The sequence below is a fragment of the Rhinoderma darwinii genome, chromosome 6, assembly GCF_050947455.1.
Source record: "Rhinoderma darwinii isolate aRhiDar2 chromosome 6, aRhiDar2.hap1, whole genome shotgun sequence".
NCBI classification, from domain to species: Eukaryota; Metazoa; Chordata; class Amphibia; order Anura; family Rhinodermatidae; genus Rhinoderma; species Rhinoderma darwinii.
This window is the reverse complement of record NC_134692.1, coordinates 137,169,604-137,197,045: the sequence shown is the minus strand read 5'-3', so window position 1 is coordinate 137,197,045 and position 27,442 is coordinate 137,169,604. Positions and strand designations below refer to the sequence as shown.

The 27,442-nt window shown below is 46.1% G+C and overlaps 1 protein-coding gene across 2 annotated transcripts; it reads left to right on the top strand.

Moving 5' to 3' along the window:
- LOC142655912 (uncharacterized) lies at positions 1-27,442 on the top strand. 2 transcript variants are annotated; one of them, XM_075830591.1, is made up of 20 exons: positions 1-84; positions 816-971; positions 6,108-6,231; positions 6,632-6,725; positions 7,094-7,244; positions 7,329-7,506; positions 7,947-8,072; positions 8,546-8,608; positions 9,084-9,206; positions 14,026-14,181; positions 15,639-15,692; positions 15,778-15,995; positions 17,092-17,168; positions 19,415-19,525; positions 21,020-21,100; positions 21,954-22,064; positions 23,106-23,227; positions 23,588-23,710; positions 24,357-24,399; positions 24,908-27,442. In XM_075830591.1, exons 2-20 carry the CDS (start codon positions 824-826, stop codon positions 24,995-24,997), a joined length of 2,193 nt encoding a protein of 730 aa, XP_075686706.1. In that variant the 5' UTR covers positions 1-84; positions 816-823; the 3' UTR covers positions 24,998-27,442. The 2 variants fall into 2 exon arrangements, with proteins under 2 accessions (XP_075686706.1, XP_075686707.1); XM_075830592.1 differs by lacking the exon at positions 1-84 and adding an exon at positions 87-134.

Here is a 27,442-nt window from a genome sequence, read left to right as displayed (position 1 = left end):
CATCTGTTGTCACGGCAACGTAGCCGGAAGTGCGTCACGGCTCGGAAACGGAAGACCGGCGAACCGCGAAATTTCATCTGAAAGGTGAGAGGGAAAGTGATGTGACCGGGACAGGGAGGGCCGGGGCCCGGGAGGTGAGCGCCATGCACGGGGTCGGTGGCACTGCTCTGTATACACTCACCACTGACATGTTTGCTGGTGTAGCAGCTTAGCTATACAGGGGTACTACAAGTCCCAGCAGCCGGGTAGACGCTCGTTTATAGGTTATTGCCGCATGCTGGGGCTTGTAGTTCTACAGCAGGGGGCGCTAGAGGTGTTATGTCCGGGTTCTCCTGATAATTGGCGCTCTTATCGATAACCACATGATGGTCTCCGGGTGATTCGCGTCATTCGGAGACTTTATAGAACGACCCTAAAAATGGATCCACGATCGGATGAGTGTTTTGCACGTGGCGCGTCTATCCGTAGCGGTTTATTCTGCTATGTTCTCGTGTCCAGCGGGCAGCAGACTGTTTGTTCCGTTTTTCTGGCAGGCGCCATTCAACAATAAACGGTCTTCCCCCGGCAGGCGGTCAGTTTGAATCTTCCGCGTTGTCCGCACTACAGACCGGGTTTTATAGGGTGAATGTTACACCACGAGTTCGGGCGTTTGCCTGGGTTATCTCGCGGCGTTGGTTCGGCGCTAACATAGACGTTGATGCCCGCCGGTCCAAAGGAAGTCACAAGGGGCGTTCCCTCCTACAAATCGCCCTCCCCCGGCCACAACCACCAGAACAGATTTTTATATATAATTTTTTTTTGTATCTATTTCGTAGCCGTCACCATGAGGTCTGGAGGCGAGGGACCCTGCGGTGAGAACACGTCCCAGGAGGCCGCCATCCCGGAGGAGAGCGTAATAATAATCAGCGATGATGAAGCCGATGTGTCCTTGGGGCTGGGGAACTCCGTGCTGTTAATAGAAGACCCGAACGGTGAGGACTTGGGGGTCGTTCCGCTCCTTTGTACCTTTAAATCTTGATTTTCTGGACAGTGGCCATTTTTAATCGCTTCCCGACCGACCACCGTAAAGTCACGTCGGCGCTTGCTGGGCTCTGTGCAGCGCCGACGCGAATTCACGGTGGCTGGTAAAAGCGCGATCCGGGTGTCTCAGAGTAGCGCTGACAACCGGATCGCGCTGTGAACCCCTGCCTGTGGTTCCGGAGAAATGATCGGGACCTGATTGGTTCAGGTCCCGATCATGTGATCGCAGGGAAAATTTGTTGTAGCAACGAACTGGAAAGTTTGTTGCTACAACAAACTTTCCCGGGGACCGATTGCGGGTGCTGCCGTCGGTTATAAGGCAAAACCGGAGGTCATACAACAGCCCCCAGGTCTGCCATGCACGGCAGCCTATGAGAACCAGCCGGAGGCCGGTCCTCATATTCTTCCTGTCAGTGTGAGGCCTCATTTACACGAGCGTATTATACGCGCGTGCTTTTCACGCGTGTCGTACGCACCTATAATAGTCTATGGGGCTGTTTAGACGATGCGTGAATTTTGCGCTGCGTGAGTGCGTTGCGTAAAACTCACGACATGTTCTATATTCTTGCGTTTTTCACGCAACACGCACCCATTGACTTCAATGGGTGCGTGAAAACAACGCATGCCACACGGACGGTCCTGCGTTGCATGCGCGAAAATCACGCAAGAGCTGTCAAAAGGATGAATGTAAACAGAAAAGCACCACGTGCTTTTCTGGTTACAAACATCCAAACGGAGTGTCAAATTAGAGATGAGCGCCCCGAACTTCACCGGGTTCGGCCGAACTCGTTTTGACCGAACCCGGCAAAAAATGTTGGGGTACGCGACGTCAGGAGACAGTCACTGCCCACGGTGCTCATAGACTTAAACTGTTTCAGCACCATGGACAGTGACTTTCGATCACAATATACATATACGTGTAAAAAAAAACAGAAGTTCGGACTTACCGATAAGTCCCGGCTCCTTCCTCCAGTCCGACCTCCCGGGATGACAATTAAGGCCAAGTGACAGCTGCAGCCAATCACAGGCCAAGCACAGGCTGCAGCCAATCACAGGCTGCAGCGGTCTCATGGACTGCCGCGTCATCCTGGGAGGTGGGGCCGGATGACAAGAGAGGGACGCGTCACCAAGGCAACGGCCGGGAGACCGGACTGGAGGAAGCAGGCAGTTCATGGTAAGTTTGAACGTCTTTTTTTATTCACAGGTTGGTGTATATTGTGTTCGGCATTCACTGTCGAGGGTGCTGAAAGAGTTACTGCCGATCAGTTAGCTCTTTCAGCACCTTGGACAGTGACGGGCGTTGACTGGCCTCATCTCTATGATGGCGGCTGCGCGAAAATCACGCAGCCGCGCATCATACACGGATGACACACGGAGCTGTCAATTGCCTTTTGCGCACGCAAAACGCAGCGTTTTTTTGCGCGCGCAAAACGCACACGCTCGTGTAAATGAGGCCTGACTCTCAGCGTCGCACTGACAGTTTATAACACGTTACACTACCCAGGTCTTATAGCGGCGATCAGAGCTGCAGGTCTACAAGTAAAAAGTAATAAAAATGTTTTGTAAAAATAAGTTACAAAAACAAAAAATTCTTTTTTACTATAATAAGTCTTTTATTATAGGATGAAAATGTTAAAAAAAAGTAGACATATTTGGTATCACGGCGTTCACAACGACCCCAACTATAAAACTATAATATTATTCTTCCCCCCGCACGGTGAACACCGTAAAAAAAATAATTAAAAAACAAAGTCAGAATCACTAATTTTTGGTCGTCAACCCTCCAAAAATATAGAATAAAAAGTGATCAAAAAGTCGCACGTACCCCAAAATAATACCAATATAAACGACAACCCGTCCCGCAAAAAACAAGCCCTTACACCGCTTTTTTTGACTGAAAAATAAAAAAGTTACGGCTCTCAGAATACGGGGACACAAAAAATAAAAACCCATTTACATCTGGTATCGCCGTAATCGTATCGACCCGCAGAATAAAGTAAAATGTAAAAGCAAAAAATGGATCAGTCCTGAAAGGGTTAATTAATTTCGCCGTACTCGGGAGAAATTGCGCTACACGTGTTGGGCGACTTTTTCTCCTTTATCCTTTGTGAAAATGAAAAAATGCAACATTTTAATGGAAATAATGTTGATATTAATTTTCAGGCCTAATTCTAATAAATTCTGTGAAAGACGTGTGTGGTCTAAATACTCACTATATCCCTAGATAGATTCCTTAAGGGGTGTAGTTTCCCAAATAGGGTCACTTGTTGGGGGTTTCCACTGTTTTGGTACCGCAGGGGCTTTGCAGACGCGACATGGCACCCGAAAACCATTCCAGCTAAATTTGAGCTCCAAAAGCCAAATATTGTTCCTTCCCTCCTGAGCCCTGCCGTGGGTCCAATCAGCAGTTTATTACCACATATGGCGTATTGCTGTAATCAGGACAAATTGCTTTACAAATTTTGGGATGATTTTTCTCCTTTATTCTTTGTAAAAATTACATATTTCTATGTTTTTTCAGAAAACAGTAGATTTTAATCTTCACTGTCTAATTCCACTAAATTCAGCAAAAAAAACTAGGGTCAAAATTCTCACTATACCCCTAGAAAAATTCCTTGAGGGGTGTAGTTTCCAAAATGGGGTCACTTTTAGTGCATTTCCACTATTTTGGCACCACAAGAGCCCTTCAAACCTGACATGGTGCCTAAAATAGATTCTAAAAAAGGAGGCCCCAAAATCCTCTAGGTGCTCCTTCGCTTCGGAGGCCGGGGCTTCAGTCCATTATCACACTAGGGCCACATGTGGAATATTCCTAAAAACTGCAGAATCTGGGCAATAAATATTGAGTTGCATTTCTCTGGTAAAACCTTCTGTGGTACAGAATTTTTTTTATTACAAATGAATTTAAATTTGTAAATTTCCCCTCTACTTTGCTTTAATTCCTGTGAAACGCCTAAAGGGTTAATAATCTTTCTGAATGCTGTTTTGAGTGCTTTTAGGGGTGCAGTTTTTAATATGGGGTGATTTATGGGGACTTTCTAATATATAAGGCCCTCAAAGCCACTTCACAACTGAACTGGTCCTTGTAAAAATCGCCTTTTGAAATTTTCTTGAAAATGTGAGAAATCGCTGCTAAAGTTCTAAGTCTTGTAACGTCCTAGAAAAATAAAAGGATGTTCAAAAAACGATGCCAAACTAAAGTAGACATATGGGAAATGTGAAATAGTAACTATTTTGTGTGGTATTACTATGTGTTTTACAAGCAGATACATTGTTTTTCACAAATTAGCAATGAATTTATTGACCAAATTTTTCCACTAACATAAAGTACAATATGTCACGAGAAAACAATCTCAGACTCGCTTGGATAGGTAAAAGCATTCCAGAGTTATTATCACATAAAGTGACACGTCAGATTTGAAAAAATGAGCTTGGCCCTCAAGGGGGTAAAGAGGGATTCGAAGGCCTGCGGGGGGTTGTAGTTTTGTATCAAAAAGACAAACAGTTGTCGTGTCATACAGTAGGTTGTCACCTCCTTAAAGGGTAACTAAACTTTAAAAAAAAAAAAACTTTTGATGCGTCATAAGTTTTGGTGGCAGTCCGAGCGCTGAGACACCAACCGATCGCTAAAACGAATCGGCGGAAGTGTTTAGGTGAGCGCTGTGCCGCTTTGTTTCTGATCCGCTTTCCTCGGAGCGGTGTACAGACTTTCTATAGAGCCCGTACACTGCTCGGAGGAAAACCGTTCATAAATGAAGCGACACCGCTTCCTCTGCTCTGTTTTAAAGATCGGTGGGATTCTCCGTCCTCGGACCCCCACCGATCAAAACTTCTGACATGTCAAGGTTTTTTAAAAGTTTAGTTACCCTTTAAAGGAACTCTGCTGGAGACTAAAGCTGCGCCAAATTAACCCCAGTGGCGTACGAAGAGAAGTGTGTCAAAGTGGGATACGTGGTGTGCGCTGGTTTTGTGTCAGGCTGGGTTCACACGACCATGTTACGTCCGTAATGTACGGAACGTATTTTGGCTGGAAGACCCGGACCGAACACACTGCAGGGAGCCGGGCTCCTAGCATCATAGTGATGTACGATGCTAGGAGTCCCTGCCTCGCTGCAGGACAACTGTCCCGTACTGTAATCATGTTTTCAGTACGGGACAGTAGTTCCACAGAGAGGCAGGGACTCCTAGCATCGTACTCCTAGCCCGGCTCCCTGCAGTGTGTTCGGTCCGGGTCTTCCAGCCAAAATACGTTCCGTACATTACGGACGTAACATGGTCGTGTGAACCCAGCCTCAGACACTTTTTGCGCTTTCCTCAATAGTACCTAGAAAAATAGGAATGGCTGACGAGTCACCAAATTTTATTAACTGGGTGCGCCCAATTTTTGGGGCACAGCATATTGGTGTCGAGTATGCCGGCCATGAGGGGGAGCAAAGAACAGGAAACTTTATTTTCCTATGTGCTCCGTTTTATAAAATTTGGTGCAATTTGCACCTTTTTGGCCGTCTGATAAAATGGTGCATTTCCTGACACTATTGATAAATCTCCTCCAATAGGTTGCAGAAAGGGGGGGGGGGCTTAGGTTGTGACGGCCCCCGGTGCGTCCGTTATTACAGAGTTCTCCTTTAGAGAGGTATTCCCATCTGAAACATTTATGGCATATCCACATGATCATGTCGTCTGATATGGGGGTCTCAGGAACGGGATTCCCACTTATGTCAGCAGATTGGGGGTCCGTTGACACCCTGCTCTGCCCTCCAAAGAGGAGACCATGCTGCCCTCTCTATGGTAGATTATACATATGTGCAAGGTCTCCTCCTCTTTGGTGTGCAGGATCGGGGAGCAGGGGACCGCCGTTCTCCCACCTATCAGACATTTAGGACCTATACCGTCATTATGCCATAAATGTCCCAGATGGGAATACCCGTGTAGGTTTAATTGCGGCCCTTTGGGGTGGTGTCGTTTGACATTGTGGCCCTCGGACCTGTAGAGGTTGTGCACCCCTGATCTTACCCCACTCGGAGATCTTCAGTAACTTCCTTTTTTTTTTTTTTTTTTTTTTTAAATGTTTCCTTCTTTACTTTCAGAGGATTCAATTTTACAAGAGAAGAAAACATTAGAGGTTGTGGATGAAGAACTTGCCATAACCTTCAGCAGACGGGCGAATGTGATGCCCCATGCCAGATACGACTGTTCAACGCACGCCTTCAAGTAAGGAAGAGCCGATCACCGGCGGGGCACCACGTGGCCCATTCACTGATCACCGGCGGGGGCACCACGTGGCCCATTCACTGATCACCGGCGGGGCACCACGTGGCCCATTCACTGATCACCGGCGGGGGCACCACGTGGCCCATTCACTGATCACCGGCGGGGGCACCACGTGGCCCATTCACTGATCACCGGCGGGGGCACCACGTGGCCCATTCACTGATCACCGGCGGGGGCACCACGTGGCCCATTCACTGATCACCGGCGGGGGCACCACGTGGCCCATTCACTGATCACCGGCGGGGGCACAACCTGGCCCATTCACTGATCACCGGCGGGGGCACCACGTGGCCCATTTACTGCGCCCTGTAACTCTCGCACTTGTTTCTATCTCTTTTAGCCGGATGGAGCAGGAGACTCAGGTCCCCGTAGAGAAGAACGCCAGCTTCTGTGACGAGTGCTACTGTTACCTGTGTGACAAGCCCGCCTCTGAGGTATAGCAGCGGGCACATGGTGACGTGTATATACCCAACAGGCAGCTGTGTTATGAAGAGCGTTGCCCCTTTAAAAAAAAATAAAAACCGCCTGTAAATCAGTCCTTAGGTAACCTTGTATATCAAATTCTGTCCAGATATTTCTCAGTGATCAGGGAGAGCTGGGTGACATTAAACATGGCTGCCGTTACAGCTACCAGAGGAATGATCACTCAGCTTTCCCAGATACGCTATGCAGGATTTCGGGAAAGCTGAGTGGAATCTAGGAAATTGCCCCATATACAGCTGCCTGTCGTCCCTTTAATCTCTTGTAACCTTCTGTGTTTTGTGCTGATCTTGCAGCTCATTAACCTGTTCTTCCCCATTAGTGTTCATACTGGTCAACCATCGGATCTTGCCACTGCAATGCCCACAACAAGAGCAAATTCTGGAAGGATCAGAGAGACAACGCCCTGGTTGGAGTTCTCACCATATTCAACCTGGATCTTACGGAGATTGACACGGAGATGAAGGAGGGCGGTCAGTGCACGTTCTGCCTCGTTTATGACACCGGTAGAGAATGAGTTAATTTTGCTGTTGTTGCAGTTTTCCTTTTTCTTCTAGGAAACAAGTTGCAGCTCTTCTTGTTGGCGTTATTGCCGGTGTACCACAAGTATTTAGCGGGCACGTTGATGACGCGTGAGAGCATGCATGGATGTGTCTGCGCCTGTCATAAAGAGAAGGTGGCGAACGCCAAATGTAACCCGTGCTCCATGAATCACGTGCCAGTCAAATTTCACAGGTAATTACCACCACACTGTTTTGTGTTACCTGCACGTTTGCTGGTTTAAAGGGGAAGGGCGCCTAATTCACTGAAGAGCTGAAAGTTTTGTATTACAATTAGCCTCAAGATTTGGAATGGATCTTGTCGCAGCTCCTGAGGTGGGGGGGGGGGGCTGTCGCAGCTCCTGAGGTGGGGGGCGTTTACATTGCCAGGTCTGAGTTCACGTCTATAATGATCTACAGAAGAGACCCGAGCATGGCTGGTCCCTGTCGCTGGTTTATTGTGATCCGCCTACATTTGCTGTGATATAGAATATAAGTGTATGTGGTTGGCCAGGGCTGTGGCGCCACCTTGTGGCCCAGCCATTACTGTGTTTGATCGCCAGTGAACCGTTTCTTACTCGAGTGTTTTGTATCATTGACGTGTCTGCTGAATTGTCTGTCTCGTTTCCATTGCAGTTACGCTGACGTGCATAAGATGGTCACTGACTATTTAAATCAGGTCGACGAGGAGAGTCCTAAGGCTGCCGCAGTTATGTTGCTTGGCACCGCTAAACAGCTGGTGTTTCATAAGGCAATACCTAAGTAAGTGCCGCCTGTCAGGGATGACTTTGAGGATAAGCGTGTAAGAGAACCTTTAAAGGTGTTTCCCGAGTCATTTAAAAAAAAATTGGCCCAGATCAAAGTGACGCAAAAAAAAAAGTCCCATTGGTCAACTCGCAGAGCGCTGCCTGTTCCGGTTCTCCCCGCCGCTGTTTATTGACATAATTGCAGCGATGGTATGCCTGTATACCCACATGATCGCTGCAACCAATCACTGGTCTCGTGGATATACGTCACAGGATCGCTGCAGCTCTATGTCAATACACAGCGGCGGGGCGGAATGGATCGGCGGCTCTGGATCGTCTGGGAACTGTGGGGTAAGTTATTGACCCCCCCCCCCCCTCTCTCATTTAAGTTTGATCAGCTCCTCATCAGATTTATCACTTTTCGGCCGTTTCATGTTTTACTGTCAATATTCTGAATATTAATCTGATGTTTTCCTTCCTCTATAACAGCCCATTTACCTCGAAAGATTCAGTTGCAAATATTAAAGCGTCGTCTGTTGTGTTGATGACGAGGTAAGTCGTATGAGAGGGTGTGAAGTTTATTCCACCCAGATCACCTCGTGTAGGTCTGAAGGCTTTTGCCGTGTTCGTTGAAAAATTAACTTGATTAAGGACTTGAAGTTTATAGCCGTGCCTGTGTTAAAGGGGTTGTGCAGGATTAGAAGGACATGGCTGCTTTCCTCAAAAAACAGCGCCACACCTCTCCACAGGTTGGGTGGGGTATTGCAGCTCAACATCATTTGCTTTATTGGCGCTGAGCTGCAATATCGGGCGTAGCCCCTGGAGAGGTGTGGCGCTGTTTTCTGGAAGGAAGCCGTCATGTTCTTCTAACTCTTTAACATTGTGGACTTTGAAACTATCAATGTTTGATCGGTGGGGGATGACCTCAGGGACCCCGGCGATCCACACACTGAAGGGGCCCTTTCACTGCTAACATAGGCACAGCTGCTTGTACGGACGATCCACTAATGATTGTGTGTATTTTCAGGATCGTGTCCACTCTACAAAGGCTGCTGGTCCTGAAGGATTATCCGAAAACTCTTTTTGACAAGTTTGTCATCTTCTTCCAGTCTCTTCCGCTCCCCCCACACTTCTACGGCTTTACATCCAGGTAAGTCTCTGTGTACACGGGATACAAAAACCTCTGGCGCTGATCTGCACCTCTGCGGCTGTGGTGACACAACTGTATCTGACTAGAGATTTTCTCCATTGCTTGTTTTGGGCTACTTTAATGGGTAATGGGCAAGTTCTGCTCTCAGGACGTCTTCGTATGTTTTATAAATGTTGTTGTTGTTTTTTTTGCTTTTTTATTTCCAGCTTAACTGGTTGAAGACGCAGGACGAGAATACTGAGCCTGAGCGGCGGGTGTGACAGCATGCCGGCACGATCCGGATCAGGGCAACCGCTGTAATACACAGCCACAACCCCGCTCTAACGGCGGAGAGAAGAGAAACCTTTTCTCACGGTCGTTAGCCCCTTGAATGCCGCGATCAAAGCGAGTAGGGAGACTCCCCTTTGATCACGTCACGTGAAATCACTGTGACGCGATTGGGGCCCATAACTTGTATGGCAAGACTGCCCAGGGTCCATCGAAGGACCCCAGGGCTGTCTGACCATATTCCCTGTTAGGGCATATTGAGGTATGTATACAATTAGTACACATGCCAATGTACCGGTATACAGATATACGCCAGTACATTCAAATAAAAAAAATCAACATGAGAAATGGAATAAAAAAAAAAAAAGTAATGTTAAATAAAAAAATCTGTAAAAAAAACAGAAATGCACATTTTTACAATTTAATAAACTTTACAAATTATAAGTCCCAAAACATGAAATAATATATGTATATTTGTTGTTGCCACGAACGTAACAACCTGTACAACAAATGTATAACGTTATTTCTGGTGATAGGTGTATAAAATAAATCCATTGAAACTGCTTTTTTTTTTATTCTTTTTGCCAAAAATCTAACAAAAAATGATCCCTAGATAAAGTACAACTCGTCCCTCCAAAAAAACATATCTCGTACAACTACGTCGTACAAAAAATAAGTTATGAGCGCCGAGACGCAAAGAGGGAAATCTAAAAAAAATTGTTCTGTCCTTAAAGGGAATGTGTTGCCAGAAAAACATGGTTTTTTTTTAAAAATTAAACATTTAGTGTGTGGGTGATTAAACATTGTTCAAATTTTTTTTATTTTTTTCACGAGTCAGGGAATAGTCAGGAAATATTATAAATTAATTCTAATTTATAATACTACCCATTTTTGGTCACTAGATGGAGCTATTCCCAAAATTGCAGCATTGCAACAATGGGTTAAAAGCCCTCGCTCTAGTGAGCTCTCAGCATCCCCCCCTCCTTTATCCTGGCTAGTGCCGGGATAAACGAGGGGTTTGAACGGTGTAACCTCCTACGCTGTGTGTCGCCATTTTTTGAGCTAACACACAGTGTAGTAGGTTTACATACAGTAGTAAACACACACGAACATACATTGAAATCTCTTACCTGCTCCTGCCGCCGCGGCTCCCTCCGGCCCGTCCGCTCCATTTGCTGCCGCTGGTCCAAGTGCACAAATCCGGAAGCCGCGACCGGAAGTAGTAATATTACTGTCCGGCCGCGACTTCCGGTCCACAGAAAAATGGCGCCGGACGGCGCCAATTTCGAATTGGACTGTGTGGGAGTGGCGCATGCGCAGTTCCCACACAGACGCCGTACACTGAAGTCAATGGGACGGGAGCCGTTCGCAGTCCCTATGGGACTGTGGCTGCCGTATTCCATGTCTGTATGTGTCGTTAATCGACACAGACAGAAATGGAACAAAAAATGGCAGCCCCCATAGGGAAGAAAAAGTGTAAAAATAAGAAAAAGTAAAACACAAACACACAAATGAATATAAACGTTTTTAATAAAGCACTAACATCTTTAACATATAAAAAAATAATTTGTGATGACACTGTTCCTTTAAAGGGAATGTGTCGCAAATGAAACCTTTTTTTTTTTAAGTGTCGTTACTTATTTCTATTATATTTTTTACGTTTTTTGCTGTATTTTTTTTTTTTTTTCCGGATGGTGGAAAGTATTAAAAATTAAATAAGAATTTGGCATGTTTTCCAATGTTGGCCACCAGAGGGAGCACTTCCCAGAATTACAGCAAGGTGAATAAGGCAAAGCAACCTGACTCACAGCTACTGTAAATGTGGGAGGGAACCTCACCCCCCTCTCACAAGCCAGGTAAAGGTGTCTTCAAATTGCTAAGCAGTGTCCGGCAGCCATATTGGGTGTGATTCTGCAGCTGGCAGAAGTTCTAGGACACACCAAAAGGCTAAGTGTATGTTCACACGCTCACTAAACAAAGGGAAAACCGCTCCTGATTTTCAGCCATTTTTTAATCAAACTCACGTTTTTTAACGGCTGTTTTTGGAGCTGTTTTTCTATAAAGTCAATGAAAAACGGCTCCAAAAACGTCCCATTTTGGTCGGGCGTCTTTTTACGTGCCGTTTTTGGAAAACTACCACGTGAAAAACGCCCTGTCGGAACAGAACGCCGTATTTCCCATTGAAACCAATGGGCAGATGCTTGTAGGCGTTCTGCTTCCGATTTTTCAGCTGAAAACATTGTGTGTGAACCTACCCCTAGGGTATGTGCACACACTAACTGCATTTACGTCTGAAATGACGGAGCTGTTTTCAGGAGAAAACAGCTCCGTCATTTCAGACGTAATTGCTCGTACTCGCTTTTTGCGAGGCGTCAATTACGGCCGTAATTTGGAGCTGTTCTTCATTGAATTCAATGAAAAACTGCTCAAATTACGTCCCAAGAAGTGACCTGCATATAATGTATATAAGTGTCCTGCACTTCTTTGCCGAGGCTGTTATTTTACGTGCCGTCTTTTGACAGCGGCGCGTAAAATTACAGGTCGTCGGCACAGTACGTCGGCAAACCCATTCAAATGAATGGTCAGATGTTTGCCGACGTATTGGAGCCGTCTTTTCAGGCGTAAATCGAGGCGTAAAACGCCTAGTTTACGCCTGAAAATAGGTTGTGTGAACTCAGCCTTACAATGATGAAAGTGAAGTGAATGACTTTTCAGTTGACCGGTTCACACGCCGTGTATTTGACATTTTTTTTTTTTGTTGCACATTTTACGTGCAAAAAAACCACATAAAAAACGCTTGATTACACTTGATTTTGCGTGTTTGGGGGATGTGTGTGTTCTCGCCGCTGATTCTTCAAAACAGCTGATAAGCGGCTATGAAGTATCAGCGGCGCCCGTGCACACTCCGCTCTGCCACACACACACGGGAAAAGTCTTAAAGGGGTCGTCCAGGAAAACATGGCGCCGCACCTGTCCTCAGGTCGTGTGTGGTATTACAGCTCTGTCCTATTCACTTCAATGGAGGTGAACTGCAATACCAGACAAAACCTGAGGACAGGTGCGGCGCTGTGTCTCCAATCCGGACACCCCTTCTGTCCTGAGATGACCCGACGGGGGAGGCGGGTGTCAGAGCCACCCACCGCCATCACCGCAGACAGAACCACACAACTACGGCATGAGGGCAGGGCTTGTCCTGAGTGCACTGTCTCTTGTTATGGACAGAGTTATAGTCACATGAACCCCGTCTGATAAACCGGTAACCTAGGTCCGATCACATGACAGAGGGGGTCACCAAAAATCCTGTGCACCCTCAGCCCGTCCATCCAGCCCTTTCCTGGTTATATCTGCGTCTGGGAAAGCTGGGTGACCACCATTACCCCTCATACTGGAGTGTGTTTAGGGATGTGACTAATGAACCTCTTCACACTCCAGTAGGAGGGGTAATGGTGGTCACCCAGCTTTCCCAGACCCCTGAACAGTAAATTTCTCTAGTTGTCCTGAGACTGTTTGGGGATGTGACTAATGAACCTCTCAGTCTCAGCACAACTAGAGAGATTTATCATTCAGGGGTCTGGGAAAGCTGGGTGACCACCATTACTCCTACTGGAGTGTGTTTGGGGATGTGACTAATGAATCTCACACTCCAGTAGGAGGGGTAATGGTGGTCACCCAGCTTTCCCAGACCCCTGAACGATAAATCTCTCTAGTTGTGCTGAGGCTGAGAGGTTCATTAGTCACATTCCCAAACAGTCTCAGCACAACTAGAGAGATTTATCGTTCAGGGCTTTCCCAGTACAATTTCATCGTGTGTCCTTCACACGAGGGAGGGGGGGGGGGCCGTTTCGGGGGGGGGGGTCACGAGAGCGGGGGTCTGTGAGGTAGAGAGTGGGACATGCAGAGACACACATCTTACCTGCAGTGCAGCTGGTCTTCAAGATGGCGCCTGCTCTCTCCCTGCAAACAGCTGCTCTGCTCTGTGTGACTCTGACCTGCGTCTGCGCAGGACAGAGCCATAGTGCAAAGTCAATGGGACGGCTCCCGTTCATTGACTCCTATGCACTGGAGCTGCCGTATTCCATCTCTGTATGTGTCGTTAATCGGCACATACAGAAATGAAAAACAAAATGGCAGCCCCAATAGAGAAGTAAAAGTTAGAAAAAAGTAAAAAACAAACACACACATAAATAAAAGATTTTATAATAAAACACTAAATGCAAATTGATATCACATTTTTTTTTTTTCGTGACACCTTTCCTTTAAGGCTAAAATTGGCCGGCCCTTAAGGGGTTGACGGCTCCCACGTGTGGAAACGAACCCCATAAATAAGGATAATTCAACAAACTAAACCAGAGGAAAATAATCCACATAATACACCGTTGTGAACGTCTGCAGGGAGTAAGGAAGATTCATCTAGATCTATGCAGACGTTCTTCTATGTGGATTATTTTCCTCTGGTTTCTTTTCTTCGTTGAATTATCCTGATTTCTGGGGTTCGTTGCTTCTGCATAGTTTGTCTTCTGCTGACGCTGGAAATTTTTTTTTTCTTCACCAGCATGAACGTTATCCGATGGGACAACTGTTTATTGACGTCTGTGTTAAATGGTCAGAACGTGACGGGGATCCGAACAAACAAAGGCAAAAAAGAATTCCTGTGGGAAGCGCTGCCTGTGGTGCAGTCCAGGGTGAAGAGGCTCGAGGATGAGAAAAGGTTAGTATTTAAAGGGGTTCTCTGCTGTGAACAACACCTACCTGTTAGAACGATCCCTGGACAATAAGCGGATCGCGGCTGTAATCTTTGGGAATTCTGTCAGTAAGTGTCCAATTTCCCTGGAGCGCCACCACACGGGAGGTTAAAGGGGGGGTTACTGGGCGGTTTTCCATGCTCATGACCTATCCACAGGAGGTCATCAGTATATGATCAGTGGGGGTCAGACACCTGGACCCTGCACCAATCGGCTGTACTGGCTGCCTCTGGGCACCGGATGTTATCCAGGGTATGCAGTGTTGGAAGCAGAAGGCTCCGTGCACTGCATAGTGGTTGTGCTGCAGTCCTGCAACTCTGCTCCTATTCACTTGAATTATGAGCAGAGCTGCTGTACAACAGCACGGCCGTTACCCTATGACTGGAGTCATCTGCTTCCGGAATGGACTTTCAGTGCCCAGAGGCAGCTGAAACATCTGATTGGTGCAGGGTCCAGGTGTCTGACCCCTACTGATAATATACTGATGACCTCCTGTGGATAGGTCATCCATATGAAAAACCCTCCCGTACCTTGACAACCCCTTTAAGTATTACACAGTGTTCATTCATATCAATGGGTTGTCTGTATAAGACCGGACGGGTCCTCCAGCGAGAGACGCTCTTTGTAACCGCTCTACCCTCTTGCCGAGAGATGAAGATCCCGAACAGAAGAAGACCCCCCCCCCCCCCCCCGTATGAAAATGGGTTTTTCTAAACTGAACATTCGCTTTATAGGACATTCTTAACAAGTATCAGTATCCATTACAGATTAACAGCAGAAACCTACTGGCTCCAGCTGACTATGGTGGGCATGAGACCACCTCCTTAAAGGGGTTTGCAAATAATTATTTATCACCTATCCACAACTACTATACATGTCCTTTTACAGCATATGTATAGGTGGCGGACCTCCACCCAAAGAACGGCTCTTCCTCTGGAAGACGACTGGCCCATGTATTACACGAAGGGTCCGTTGATTACAGTGTAGTCATGTAATGCTTAATTTGCTGCAGAGGTAACAGTGGGAGCCCCCATTTAGCTCTTCTTTGTTCCTGGGGCTACACACAGATTTCTTGGTCGGCTGCAGTTGCTTTATTTTTAGGCTGGGGCTACATGGCGACTTCGGCTGTAAAACAGATCGCAAGGCTAAAGTTTGCCGTCACCTACTGGCTGCACCGCAGATAATTAAAGGGCGTGTGGTCGCTTTAGGACACGCAAATTACCGCAACACGACAGTCCCAAGAAGTCTAGCAGTATTCCTTGTGACTGGTGTTGCGGCAACTTGTGGGTCGCAAAGCGATCACGTTCATTTTGACTACCTGTGTCGCAGCCAAAGTCGCCTTGTTGCCCTAAATCATAACAGATTGAAGTCTATGATGATACTTGGCCGCTCCTGACGGGTGACCTCTGTTTCTGTCCTCTAGTTACAGGCAGTTGGTGCGCTATTTGAATGCGGTGCGGTGTTCGGAGTATGCCGGGTAAGTCTCACGTCCGGCGTCGCGCTGTTCTTTAGGTGCTGATTGCAGTCTGTCCTTTTATAAACCGTTCCTCTGTATATTGCAGGCTGAACTCCCTGAAGCAGAAATTGTGTCTTTATATGTGTAAATGTGGAGACTACTCGTCAGCCGCCAATTCACTCCTGACAACAAAGGGGTTACAGGGCAGCATCTCCAAGTTCTTCACTCCCGCTCTCTTGGAACTCCACCTTGCCATGCTGCGAACGAGGAGTTGCCCGCCAGGAAACAAGCTGGAATTGTCAGATGTATGGGTACCGCAAGAAGGTGGGTGATTAAACCTAGCTGTGGGCATGAGGTGACTGATGCTGATCTCGGGTAATTGGGAGAAGGTTTGTGGTCGGTTTAGACCTGAAAATCAAGCATGGTGCCCTAAGAGTGGGCACTCAAGTGGTTGACCACCTCACCATTCACATTAGATTGCTGTGCCCTCCAACCTTCTCATGTAGTTAGTGTGATGGGTTCATGTGTGTAGAGGATTGCGCCCCTGGTGACTGCGTACCTCCCCTCTGCTCACACAAATCGTAACCCATAGCAACTACTCGGAGGTCGGTTCTCGTTTCTTGATTTGCTCTGAAAGAATGAAAACTGAGCTGTGATTGGTTGCCATGGGCTACAAGGCCAGGTTAGACCGTTTAGATAAATGACGCTCCCTGGGGACAATTTAAGACTGGCGTTTTAAACGCCAGTCTTAGGGCCTCTTCATATCTGCGTCAGGGTTTACATTGTTGTGCTCAGTTGGAGCATACCAACGAAAAAACACCGGAATTGGCGGTTCCGTTGCATGACTGACACCATTGACGCCCAACAGAATCCATTGACTTTAATGAGTTCTGTGGGGTTTGCGTCAAGGTATCTGGTTTTACTGGATAAAAGTGCAGCATGCTACGCTATGGTTTCGGTTTTTTTGGGCTGGATCTATGACGGAGGCCCCTAATGGAGCAGATGCGTACAGACCCTTAATCTAAAGAAAGTTGGAGTAAGATGCGCACAAGGAGGAGCATCTCTGGCTATCCGTGCTCTAGAAAAATGAATACCTTTCAGCTATGAGCTGGAGTAGATTTGCGCTATTATTTACGCCAGTTTTCTGACGTAAATTAGATGTATCGGGCCACTGTGACCCCGCCCCTCATACTAAGTCACACCCACTTTTTCCAAAGTAGACCTAAAAATAGAAAAGTCGCAAAGTTTTTGTGCAAGCGGTAATTATTTTTTTTTTTTTTAGGCCGAGAGCTTCATAAATTCCCCCCACTGTATATAGGATTTCTTTTTCTCCCACTCCTTGTGTTGACGTTGGTGTATTACTGGCAGCGCAGTTCTCCTCTCTACTAAACCTGCTTCTTTGACATTTGTTCTCTGTCAGGTTTGCCGTTGAAGAAGGGGGTTTTACTTCGGACTGCACTTCGAGTACTTTACTGTAATAACAACCTGTTTCAAGAGGTGAGTCGTTTACTATTGATCGTGACAGTAACCAATGAACAGTTTATATGTGGTGTAAAGATTTAGGCTCGATCTACGTCTGTGGCTTCCGTTTATAACTGGAGCCAGGGTGCAGTGCCGGAGCCATCGCACCTGATTACCAAAGTCGTTTCCTTAAAGAGTCTCTCTCTTGTACATGATGTGATCGGCGCTGTAATGTAGATTACAGCAGTGTTCTTTATTTAGAAAAACAATTATTTTTGACGGAGTTATGACCTATTTTAGCTTTATGCTAATGAGTTTCTTAATGGACAACTGGGCGTGTTTTACTTTTTGGCCAAGTGGGCGTTGTACAGAGAAGTGTATGACTCTGACCAATCACTTCTCTCCATTCATTTACACATCACATAGTGATCTAGTTAGATCACTATGTGCAGGCACATTTTTTTTATGTCTATTCACAATCCTGACACTTCAGTAACGTTTGTGTGAGATTTACAGCAAGGCAAGCGTAATCTCGTTTTAAATGACAGTTTGCAGCGTAATCTCGCCAGATTACGCTTGCTGTGCTGTAAATTTCACACAAATGTTACCGAAGTGTCAGGATTCTGAATAGACATCACATCCTGGCTGGTAGTGATCTCTATTTACTGTCTGGACACTTGAGTAACGTTAATGTGTGAGTATGTGGCTGCACATAGTGATCTAGTAAGATCACTATGCGCTGTGTAAATGAATGGAGAGAAGTGTATGACGCTGATTGGTCACTGATTGGTCAGCGTCATACACTCCTCTCCACAACGCCCACTTGGTCATATAGTAAAACACGCCCAGTTGTCCATTGAGAAACTCATTGGCATAAATCTAATATAGGTCATAACTCCGTCAAAAATAATCGTTTTCTAAATAAAAAACACTGCTGTAATCTACATCACAGCGCCGATCACATCATGTACAAGAGAGGCCACTTATAATGTGGGGACAGAGACTCTTTAAGCTCATGTGAGCGAAAAAAATAGAGCGGCATGCATCCCATACAATTCAACCAAATCTTCAACGGAGCTTCCGACGCAGATGTGATCATAGCCATAGGCCTCATGCATACGACCGTGTTCGGTCCATGGTATACGGAACGCATGTCGGCGGAATTTCCCGGACCGAACACCGTTAAGGGAGCCGGGTTCCTAGCAGCATAGTTATGTGTGACGCTGGGTGTCCCTGCCTCCCTGCGAAAATACTGTCCCGTACTAAGACATGTTTTCAGTACAGGACAGTAGTCCTGCGGGGAGGCAGGGACTGTCATATATTAGTGTGATGCCAGGAACTGTCACGGACTGAACACTGTCGTGTGCATGATTCCTTCTTTACATTCACATACATGGATGTGGTTTGTGTATCTGGAGGTTCTTTGTATGCGACACAATGTAGTGATCAGGGAGGCAGGAATTTCCCTGTGTTTGAAGATCACTGCAGTCATCCTCCCAACCTGAAGTGGCTGATAACAGGGAACAAAGGCTTGTATCTAACTGCACAACAAATGGAGAAAAAAATAAGTATTTAGTTCTCTATTTATTTAAATAATAAAGTATAGATTTCTTCTGAGGTCTGCGGAGCTTAGGGAATCCATCCAACGCTCCAGTTTTACCTAGATCAGAGTACGGCCGGTCACAGACATAGATGTTGTTGTTTATCTGAACAGTTTTATATGATCCGTTCCAATGGACACGGTTTACTAATGTGATGTAGAAAAAACTAACCGCCCTATAGGAGCTCGGCTACGCATTTAGGGACCTGCCTGACAACAAGCTTATTGAAGATGAGCATTCACGACCTTGTGTATTACAGACTCTGACCCCGCTTGTCACTTCTCTGGTATACAACCATAACCACATCAAATAAATTAGAACCTCTATTTTAAACAATACTAGGGGGTCAAGAATCTTCGGCATTCCAGCTGTTGAGACTACAACTCCCAGCATGCACCGACAGCCAAAGGCTTTATTATTCCAGCCAGACGCTGTCAGGGCATCCTGGGAACTGTAGTTTCACAGCAGCCGGGGTGACGAAAGCTGCTGACCCCTGGTCTAGGTGCAGTTTAAGGTGTTCTTCCGCTATGCACAAAAAAAATGCAGAACGGCTGCTAATCAGTAATGACCTCTATTAGGAGGACACATCTGTCCTGCGCAGCATTTTGTTGGTACATAATTGGAGATTCATATTCACTATAGATGAAATAGAGATCGACTTTATTATTTCTTTTTCTTCAGACAAAGTTCTGGAGCGTTCTTGTCCGAATCTGGTGTATGAGCGAAACCTTGTCAAAAGAAGGGAGACTCCTGCCTCTGTGTCTGTTTGAGCCGGACAAAATTCTACAGCAGGTAATTCACAATATGTATAACACGTGACGACTTCTCAGCAGACCATCCATAACGTCCCTGTAATGTGGATCCGTACACCACCTCTATATTACATTCAGTACAGTGCATGAGCGCCACGCACTGACACCCGCGCGCTTACACGCCTTGGCATGCGATCAATGAGGTTATTAATGGTGATCTGAGGAATGTTAGACCGCGCTGAATGCACTCGGGAATGGAAATCATCAGGATTGGCTGCTGGCAGCTCCCTTTTCAATTGCCGACCAATGACTTGCCAGATATGCTCGACAGGAGACGCTGCAGGCCATGGTAGAACGCTTCGATCACGCAGGCTGCTCACAGTAGCACGAGCAATATCCAGCCTGGCGCTGACCTGTTGAGAAACGTCTTCTGGGACACTGGAGAAATGGCCGTACCACTGATTCCATGACCAAGCCGGTGTAATGCCGAGCGGTTCGTGTACCTAAAATGAAGAGTAGAGCGGTCCGGCTACCGTATCTTCTGCCACCCCACACCATAATCCTGGACGTAGGACCGGTGTGACGTTCCCTTGTGAAGGCCTCTTCATGGTGTTGCCCACGTGGTCTCCAGACAAATCTCCGGCTAGCGTTGTGTTCGAGACAAAAGCGGGACGCATCGCTGAAGAACATAGACCTCCATTCCAGCCTCCATTGTCGTCTTGCTGTGCGCCATGATCTCTGTTTGCTATAAGTGGTGATAACTGGCACGTCGACAAACAGGAGGCTCAGCACAATAATCTCGCACCACTTGATGGGATTTTTGAGCTGTCATGTGGCTAGCCTTCAATCTGTGTCTTTTATGGCTCCTACATGCCACATGATTGTGCTTGAAAATTCATAATTTGCAGATCCCGGCGACACCGGCTAATTCCTGGGTTTGCAGAACCTTCCGGCTTGGCGTTGCAATTTCAATGTTGAGACGTGTGGATGTGTGTGTGTGTGTGTGTGTGTATCTCTGTGTGTGTGTGTGTATCTCTCTGTGTGTGTGTGTGTGTGTGCGTGTGTATCTCTCTGTGCGTGTGTGTATATGTATTTCACCCGACTCTCCTATACACGTGCACACTGTACTTGGTCGAGCCTGCATGAGTTTTAATGGGGAGACTCCTCTGACCGCTGCCCTGTAGGAACAAAGGTTTGGGCATGTTGAAATCTAAATTGCCTGATCCTCCTTTTCCCCGGCCCCCCCCTTGTCAGTGTAACGTCCCTATGCAATGATCTGTCCATACAAACTGCAGTTTTGCTCACAGTAAACCTAGAGTTTAATGTATTCTAGTAATACCGGCTATAATGGATCGTTACTCGCCTGGTCCCCGGACTGACTCCAGTAGATCACGTGCTGGTTTATTTTTATTTTTTTTATACTATTTTATATTTGTGCCTCCTTTTGGTTGGAATATTTCCGTCAGTTACAGGTTTAGGGCTCTGCAGATCCTCGATATCTCTGCTGACATCTCTTCATGTTTCTTCCCTCTAGACGGTGATGGGCATGTCGTGTACGATCCTGGACGAGCTACAGAGACAGACCAACGTCCATCTACCGGAGCCTTTTCATAAAGTATGGCCGAGCTTCATTCTTTTTTTTTTTGTTCCCGGTTCTTTTCATTTTAGAAGGGTTTTCCCCCTAGACTTTGGCATGTTGACGACATCCTAGGGGTCCGACTACTGGAACTCCTTGGATCCTAAAAATGCGAATGTCCAAAGTTGAAACCGGCTTTAAAGGAGTTCTCCGGGTTTAAAAATTCAAATTCTAATTTTTTTTTTTCTTTTTAGTAATGGCTGCAAATAAACTGAAAACAAAACTCAAAACTTTAAAAACAGTCCGTACGCTCCTATGACCGCTGCAGCCGATCAGTCAGTCATGTGTTGTATTTCCGGCATTATGGCAGAAATACGAATAGTTCGTCCTGAGCCCTCTGATTGGCTGCAGCGGTCACATTCTGCCTGCGTGTAAACAGTCACCGGGAGCGCTGCCAGTGCGTACGTGCTGGTTCACCGCAGGAAAGGATCGGCAAGTACTTTTAAATTCAAGTCGTTTGCAGCCATTACTAAAAAATGTTAGGAACGTCTTTAAAGAAAAAAAAAAAAAATGGCCACAGATGAGCAATGATGGCAGTAGTACCGTGCGTGACCACTGATTGGCTGCAGCGGTCTTGCAAACAAAAACTGTAGGGGCCGATGGACCGCCTGCGCTGCATCGGCAGGGAATCGGAAGGAGTATCATTTTTATTTTATGCCATTTGTTTGCTTTTAAACTCTGATAACCCCTTAAATCGGACATGCATGTAATTTATGACTCTATAGGGGGAGGGGGGGCTACATTTACACCCTCCATAAAATCTGAACATTCCCTTCTCCTTTTACTGTTCATGTCCGTGATGTAATATCCACATGTTCCCTTGTTATCACAGTCCTATTACAGCACAGCGGAGCTGATCCTCCTCGTTCAAGCCGTTGTCCGTTATATGATGGCCACAAATCCCCCTCTAAGAGGCATGTTGGAGCTCGTTGCAGGATTCGGGGTAAGGTGACCTTTTTATTAGTCCTGTGGATTCCGAATATCCCATAAATTCATCAATAATCTGTAGCCGTACCTATGACTCCTTGCATTACTGTCATTTAATGGGCTTTACTGTGACAACCAAGTGTGGTTACTAGTTGAACCCCACACAAATTAAAGCGTCCCTCAATTTCCAAATACACTTGTATATGTGCTGGCAGTAATGGAAGCTGCTTTGCATATACTTCACTATAGGACTATGCCACTCAATGCCCACCAGATGATGCCCACCGGACCACCCTGCTGCCCGGCAGCAGAAATGACTATCTCCTAGGCACTTGTGACCACTCGGAGGTCTCGACCACAAAACACCTACAGAATCGAAGGCTTCCGGTGGGTACAGAAACCTAGGAGACAGAGTGCGTGTCCTGCAGGGTAACGCAGCCGTGCAATTAGGGGTGTCTGGTGCGGATTGTTACCGGAGCGAAATCCAAAGCGGCTTCTATTAGTGTCATCAAGTATTAGAAACCTGAACTGCGAGAGGAGAGAGCCAAACACACGTCACCGATATGGACCTGGTGTGGAGACGTTCATGAAACTGGTGCAATAAAGGTTTAGGGGACGTGAGTTCTGTCAATCTGGAGAAGTATATTATAGGCTATGTACACATTAGAAAGATATATATATATTATTTTTGGTGTAACTTTGTAAATACAATATATTAGAAATGTATACTTTAACAGATACAGCTGCTTTGTATCCTGTATATAGAGCAGCTGTATCTTACACTGAGCTCAGAATTCGTCAGGTCAGTGACAGCGGGTCCACAGGATCGAGCGGTTATCCATCACAGGTAAGTTCATAATTTAGATGTGATGGATAACAGGTGTATCCTGCATGTCCGAGACACGCAGGACCCGCTGTCACTGGACCCGTCAGTCCCGCTGACCTGGCTGTCAATGGTATACATGGCCTTTTAAATATTCAAGAATAAGAAAGCAATAAAAGATGCATTTTGGCTGCAGATTCTATTTAACCCTGTTTGGTTTATTTGCTGCCACAGCTTAACCACTGGGCCCTATCACTTCTCATTGAGGGGATCAGTCCTATGCGGGAGCTGCTATTTCAGTTTGTATCCAGTGTTAACAAAGATCTGTACGAGGATGAGCCACGTATATTAGGATTGTAAGTCCCAAAAACGTTTTTTTTTTATTTCTCGTCTTTTTTTTAATGTCACGGATGTACTGAGAGTGCATTATATCAGGGGTCACCAACCTTCAGCACTCCAGGTGTTAAACTACAATTCCCAGCATGCCCTGACAGCCTTTGGCTGTCAGGGCATGCTGGGAGTTGTAGTTTCACAGCAGTTGGAGTGCCTAAGGTTGCTGAATCCCTCATTATATGCTGTATATATGTGTCTATATCTCGTGCTGCCAGTGCTGGTATATACGACCGATCACGTGGCATCCACAATTGTAGTTCAGAAACCCATGACGAACTTGAATATTGACGTGTCTTTGCCATCTTCTTTAATGGTCTTTTAAGATTTAAAAGCCGAGGACCCAATTACGTGTCGCACCTCGTGCCTGTGTTCTTTTTGCATCCAAATGAAGGCGTTCGGTCAATTGGCTTCCATTTAATTGATGTCGTCTTAAGGAACATAACAGGGTAAGATTAAAGCAAAATTGTGTGGGGGGAGGTGGGGGGGTCCAAAAGGCTACAAAGTGCATGTGTTACTGGAGGACCCGATACATGTACACCGACGGGGGGATCATTGTGAACCGGCATCACTGGGTCTTCAGAGTCTGCAAGTCTTATGGGGAGGCGCAGTCTAGTGTTCAGTGTAGAAATATAGAGTTGGGAGAAAGGGATTTTCTAGGCTTTTATAGGGTAACGAAACTTTCAACAAACTTCTGACATGTCACAGTGACCTGTCAGAAGTTTTGATCTCTGGATGCCTGAGCACTGAAACCCCCACCGATCGCTAAAACGAAGCGGCAGAAGCACTCGGGTGGGTGCTGAGCCGCTTCGTTCCTGATCCGCTTTTCTCGGAAAGCCGATGTAACGGGGTACGGGCTTTCTATTGAGTCTGTGCACCGTTAGATCGACTTTCTGAGAAAAGAAAATCCGAAACCCAAGCGGCTCAATGCTCAACCGGGCACTTCTGCCACGACTAGTGATCGGCCGGGGTCTCCGTGCGCGATCAAAACTTATGACATGTCAGATGTTTGTTGAAAGTTTAGTTACACTTTAAGGACCGGCTGCAGTGGAAACTCCAAACTAATTATTATTCTAATTCTTTATATTCCTTCAGTCTTTCTTGGTCAGGAGCTGTTGGCAACTCCCTGAAGATGAAAGTAAGTAAATACCATCAGCCAGCAGAGGGCGCCGTGTGCTGCTGTTTAAAAGGAAGCTCTAAAATTGAAGGGTTTGTTGTATTTCTAGGTTAAACGCCTTGGGGGAGGGGCTGTTTAGCGGCTGTCCGTGGATTTACTAGTAGAACTGTATTGACTGATGACCGATGTCTTTAGTAGGTCTGGCAGGTTCTCTTTAACCTGATCTATTCCTCTCTTCTGGCATCAATGGTATCTGACCGGTGCCAAATTATTGAAAACTATGGAAGATCAATGATAAATGTTTTTAGGGATTTTAAAAAAGATGTAAAGAAGGTGTCTGGTAAGGTTTGGCCTGTAGATTGAGTTTTGCTTCCCGTTACTGAATGGCACTCCAACAAGTGGTAATGATGAGGGGGCTGTCTCTGTGACACCCCCTTTTATACACTTACTGTTGCTTTTTAATAGGGACTCGTAGATTATGGTTGGATATGCCTCCCTCTGCTATACACTGACTTGCTTCCCCCCGCAGGTTCTCCCCTTCACCCACATGTACATGATCAGTTCCATAGAACACCAAAAATTGATGACAAGTATCGGAAGATTGACTGCAAGATCCTAAACTCCTGCCGGATCCTCCTCCGGGTAAAGAATGCAGACGGAATAATCGCACCAAAGAAATGCCACTTTCAAAGTGACACTGTGATCGATTTCTTATTTGACATTTGCACACTTCCTATTGGTCGCTGCCTGCTCTGTTTTTATAGCTGACGATCCGGTCTTTTTTGCTTCCATCTATTTCCCGGCCCTCACTGACGCCACCTAGTGGACATATGCAGATTCATCATGGATTCTAGATGTCGGTGGCTGCCGGGAATTTGTTAGAAATACGGCCTTTACTGGACAGCGGGGATTAAGATACATAATTTATCACAGCGACAATCTGATAAGTCTCAGTAACATTCATTTATTTAAGTGTCTCTGGCAATCGCAGGAGCTGGCACAAGTTCATGTCGAGCAGGTGGTTTCAGCATTAAACGCTTGTCATTTTTACAGTGTTCCAGGCGAATATTGTAAAGCGATCCCCGTTCTTCAGGACCCTGACAAGGGCAGACCTCAAACTACTTTTGGAAACCCCACCTAATATTACAAAACTACTATAGCAAACCCCTTTAAAGAGGGCCGGTCCGCTCTCCTGACAGGTCTGTTGTAGCAAATATTTGTATTCCACGTGAAATAACAATTCTGAAGCATCTTTTCTTAGAATTCTGCTTTGTGCTATTCCTCTGTTGTTCCTCCTGGAAATGTACTACTTGACAACTGGGTGTTACCATTCCTCTTATTGGGGCGTGTCCCTGCAGTCTGACATTGTCCAATAAGTGCTGACCGTGTTAAGAATAATGGTAATGTCCAGTAGTCTCTTTATTCATACGTTTCCAGGAGGAATAACAGAGGAACGTCACAACACCGAGTTCTAAGAAAAGCTCCAGAATTGTTGTTTCACCGGGAATCCCAAGTATTTACTAAAACAGACGTGTCGGGAGCGAGCCGGTCCTTTTTAAATTCACTTTTCCATTCTTTGCAGGTATTGGCTGAAGGGACGGAATGAATTTAAGTCTTTTTCTAATGCCCCGTGAGCACTTCGATATCCAGTAAGCCGCTGCGCCCCGTATTCATGTTCTCACCCCGTCCGATAGGTGCGATTGTCGATGGAAGTAGAATTGTTACCGGCGGGATCATCCGTTGTGGAATTCAATCCTTCTAACCCCCTGTGGAGGGAAGGGCTCGGGTTAGAGGCCTCCTTTATGACTGTGGCCTGATCTACAGAACTGCGCAGTCATCGGAGGACGTCACGCTCGCGATATTTCTGCCTCCGTTCTTTTTGGAAGTGGACAAAGCAGAAAAACCACGCACGGCAGGAATCCCGCGGGTCGTCTTAATACGATCAATTGAAGTCATTTCCGTCTATATCTGCAGACATCATAATGTCTATCACTGCAGACACGGGCCGTTCCTGCTGCCCGAGAGCCCTCCGCGATGCCGGTCCTGCTGCCTGAGCCCTCCGCGATGTCATCCTGCTCCATCTGCTGAAATAGACGTAGTGATCTATTTTTTTAATCTGTTAGAATTTCGCTGCCTCGTGTGCGCGCGGAGCTGTAGAACTACATAAAGAGCACATTACCTTGATGTGGGTTCACGTTTGAACAGCATTTTACTGTATAGTTTTAAGTTATGTTGCCTCATTCACTTGTGCTGATCTTTGATTTACATCTTGCCTACTCTAGTCCCTTCCGAAGCTGCATTCGGAAGCTGCAAGCTGTTTTTTTTTTGTTCGTTTGTTTTTTTAAAGCTTTTTTTTTTTTCTTTGACGTCACATTCACTGCTGGTTCAGTGTCTGTATCGGGGTATGCTCTTGTCAATCTAGAGTGTTTTACATTAGGCACAGTATATTAGAAAGGCACTTGTCAGTTCAGAACTATAGCGATCTATTCAGTTCAGAAAAAGGCAAAATGAAAACCAATGTAGAAGGAAAAATGGCGGTGTATAATAAGAGGTCAGCTAAGCTGTTAGGGGGGTGTCTGTTAGCAATCAATTCTGAATGCAGCTCTGGGTGTAACCGGAGTATAAGGGTAAGATCACACACCGTTTTGATGCACTTTTTTTGGTGCAGTTTTTTTTACCCCAAGCCAAAAGTGGATCTAAAGGAAAGAAAAGGTGTAGAGATAAGACTGAGGCATCTCCAATCTTTGGTGTCCATTCTTGTGTTTGGCTCAAAAACTGCATCAAAACTCTTGTGTGTGATCCTGGCCTGAGACCGGATGTAAAACCTACAAAAGAACTAACGCAAAGGATGAAATGTAGATCCGATATGAAGACGTGGACCTTCACTTCACATCAGGCCTGCGTCGTGAGGATGAGCCCCACGTGTATCTTTTTGTTGTTCCTTATTGACTATTACTGGCCGGTTGCTCCTTTGTATCATTTTTCAGATTGTCTTATTGTACATATCATTATATATTTGTATCTGTTCAGAAAAGTATAAATAAAGTTGCATTTAAAGGGTTAA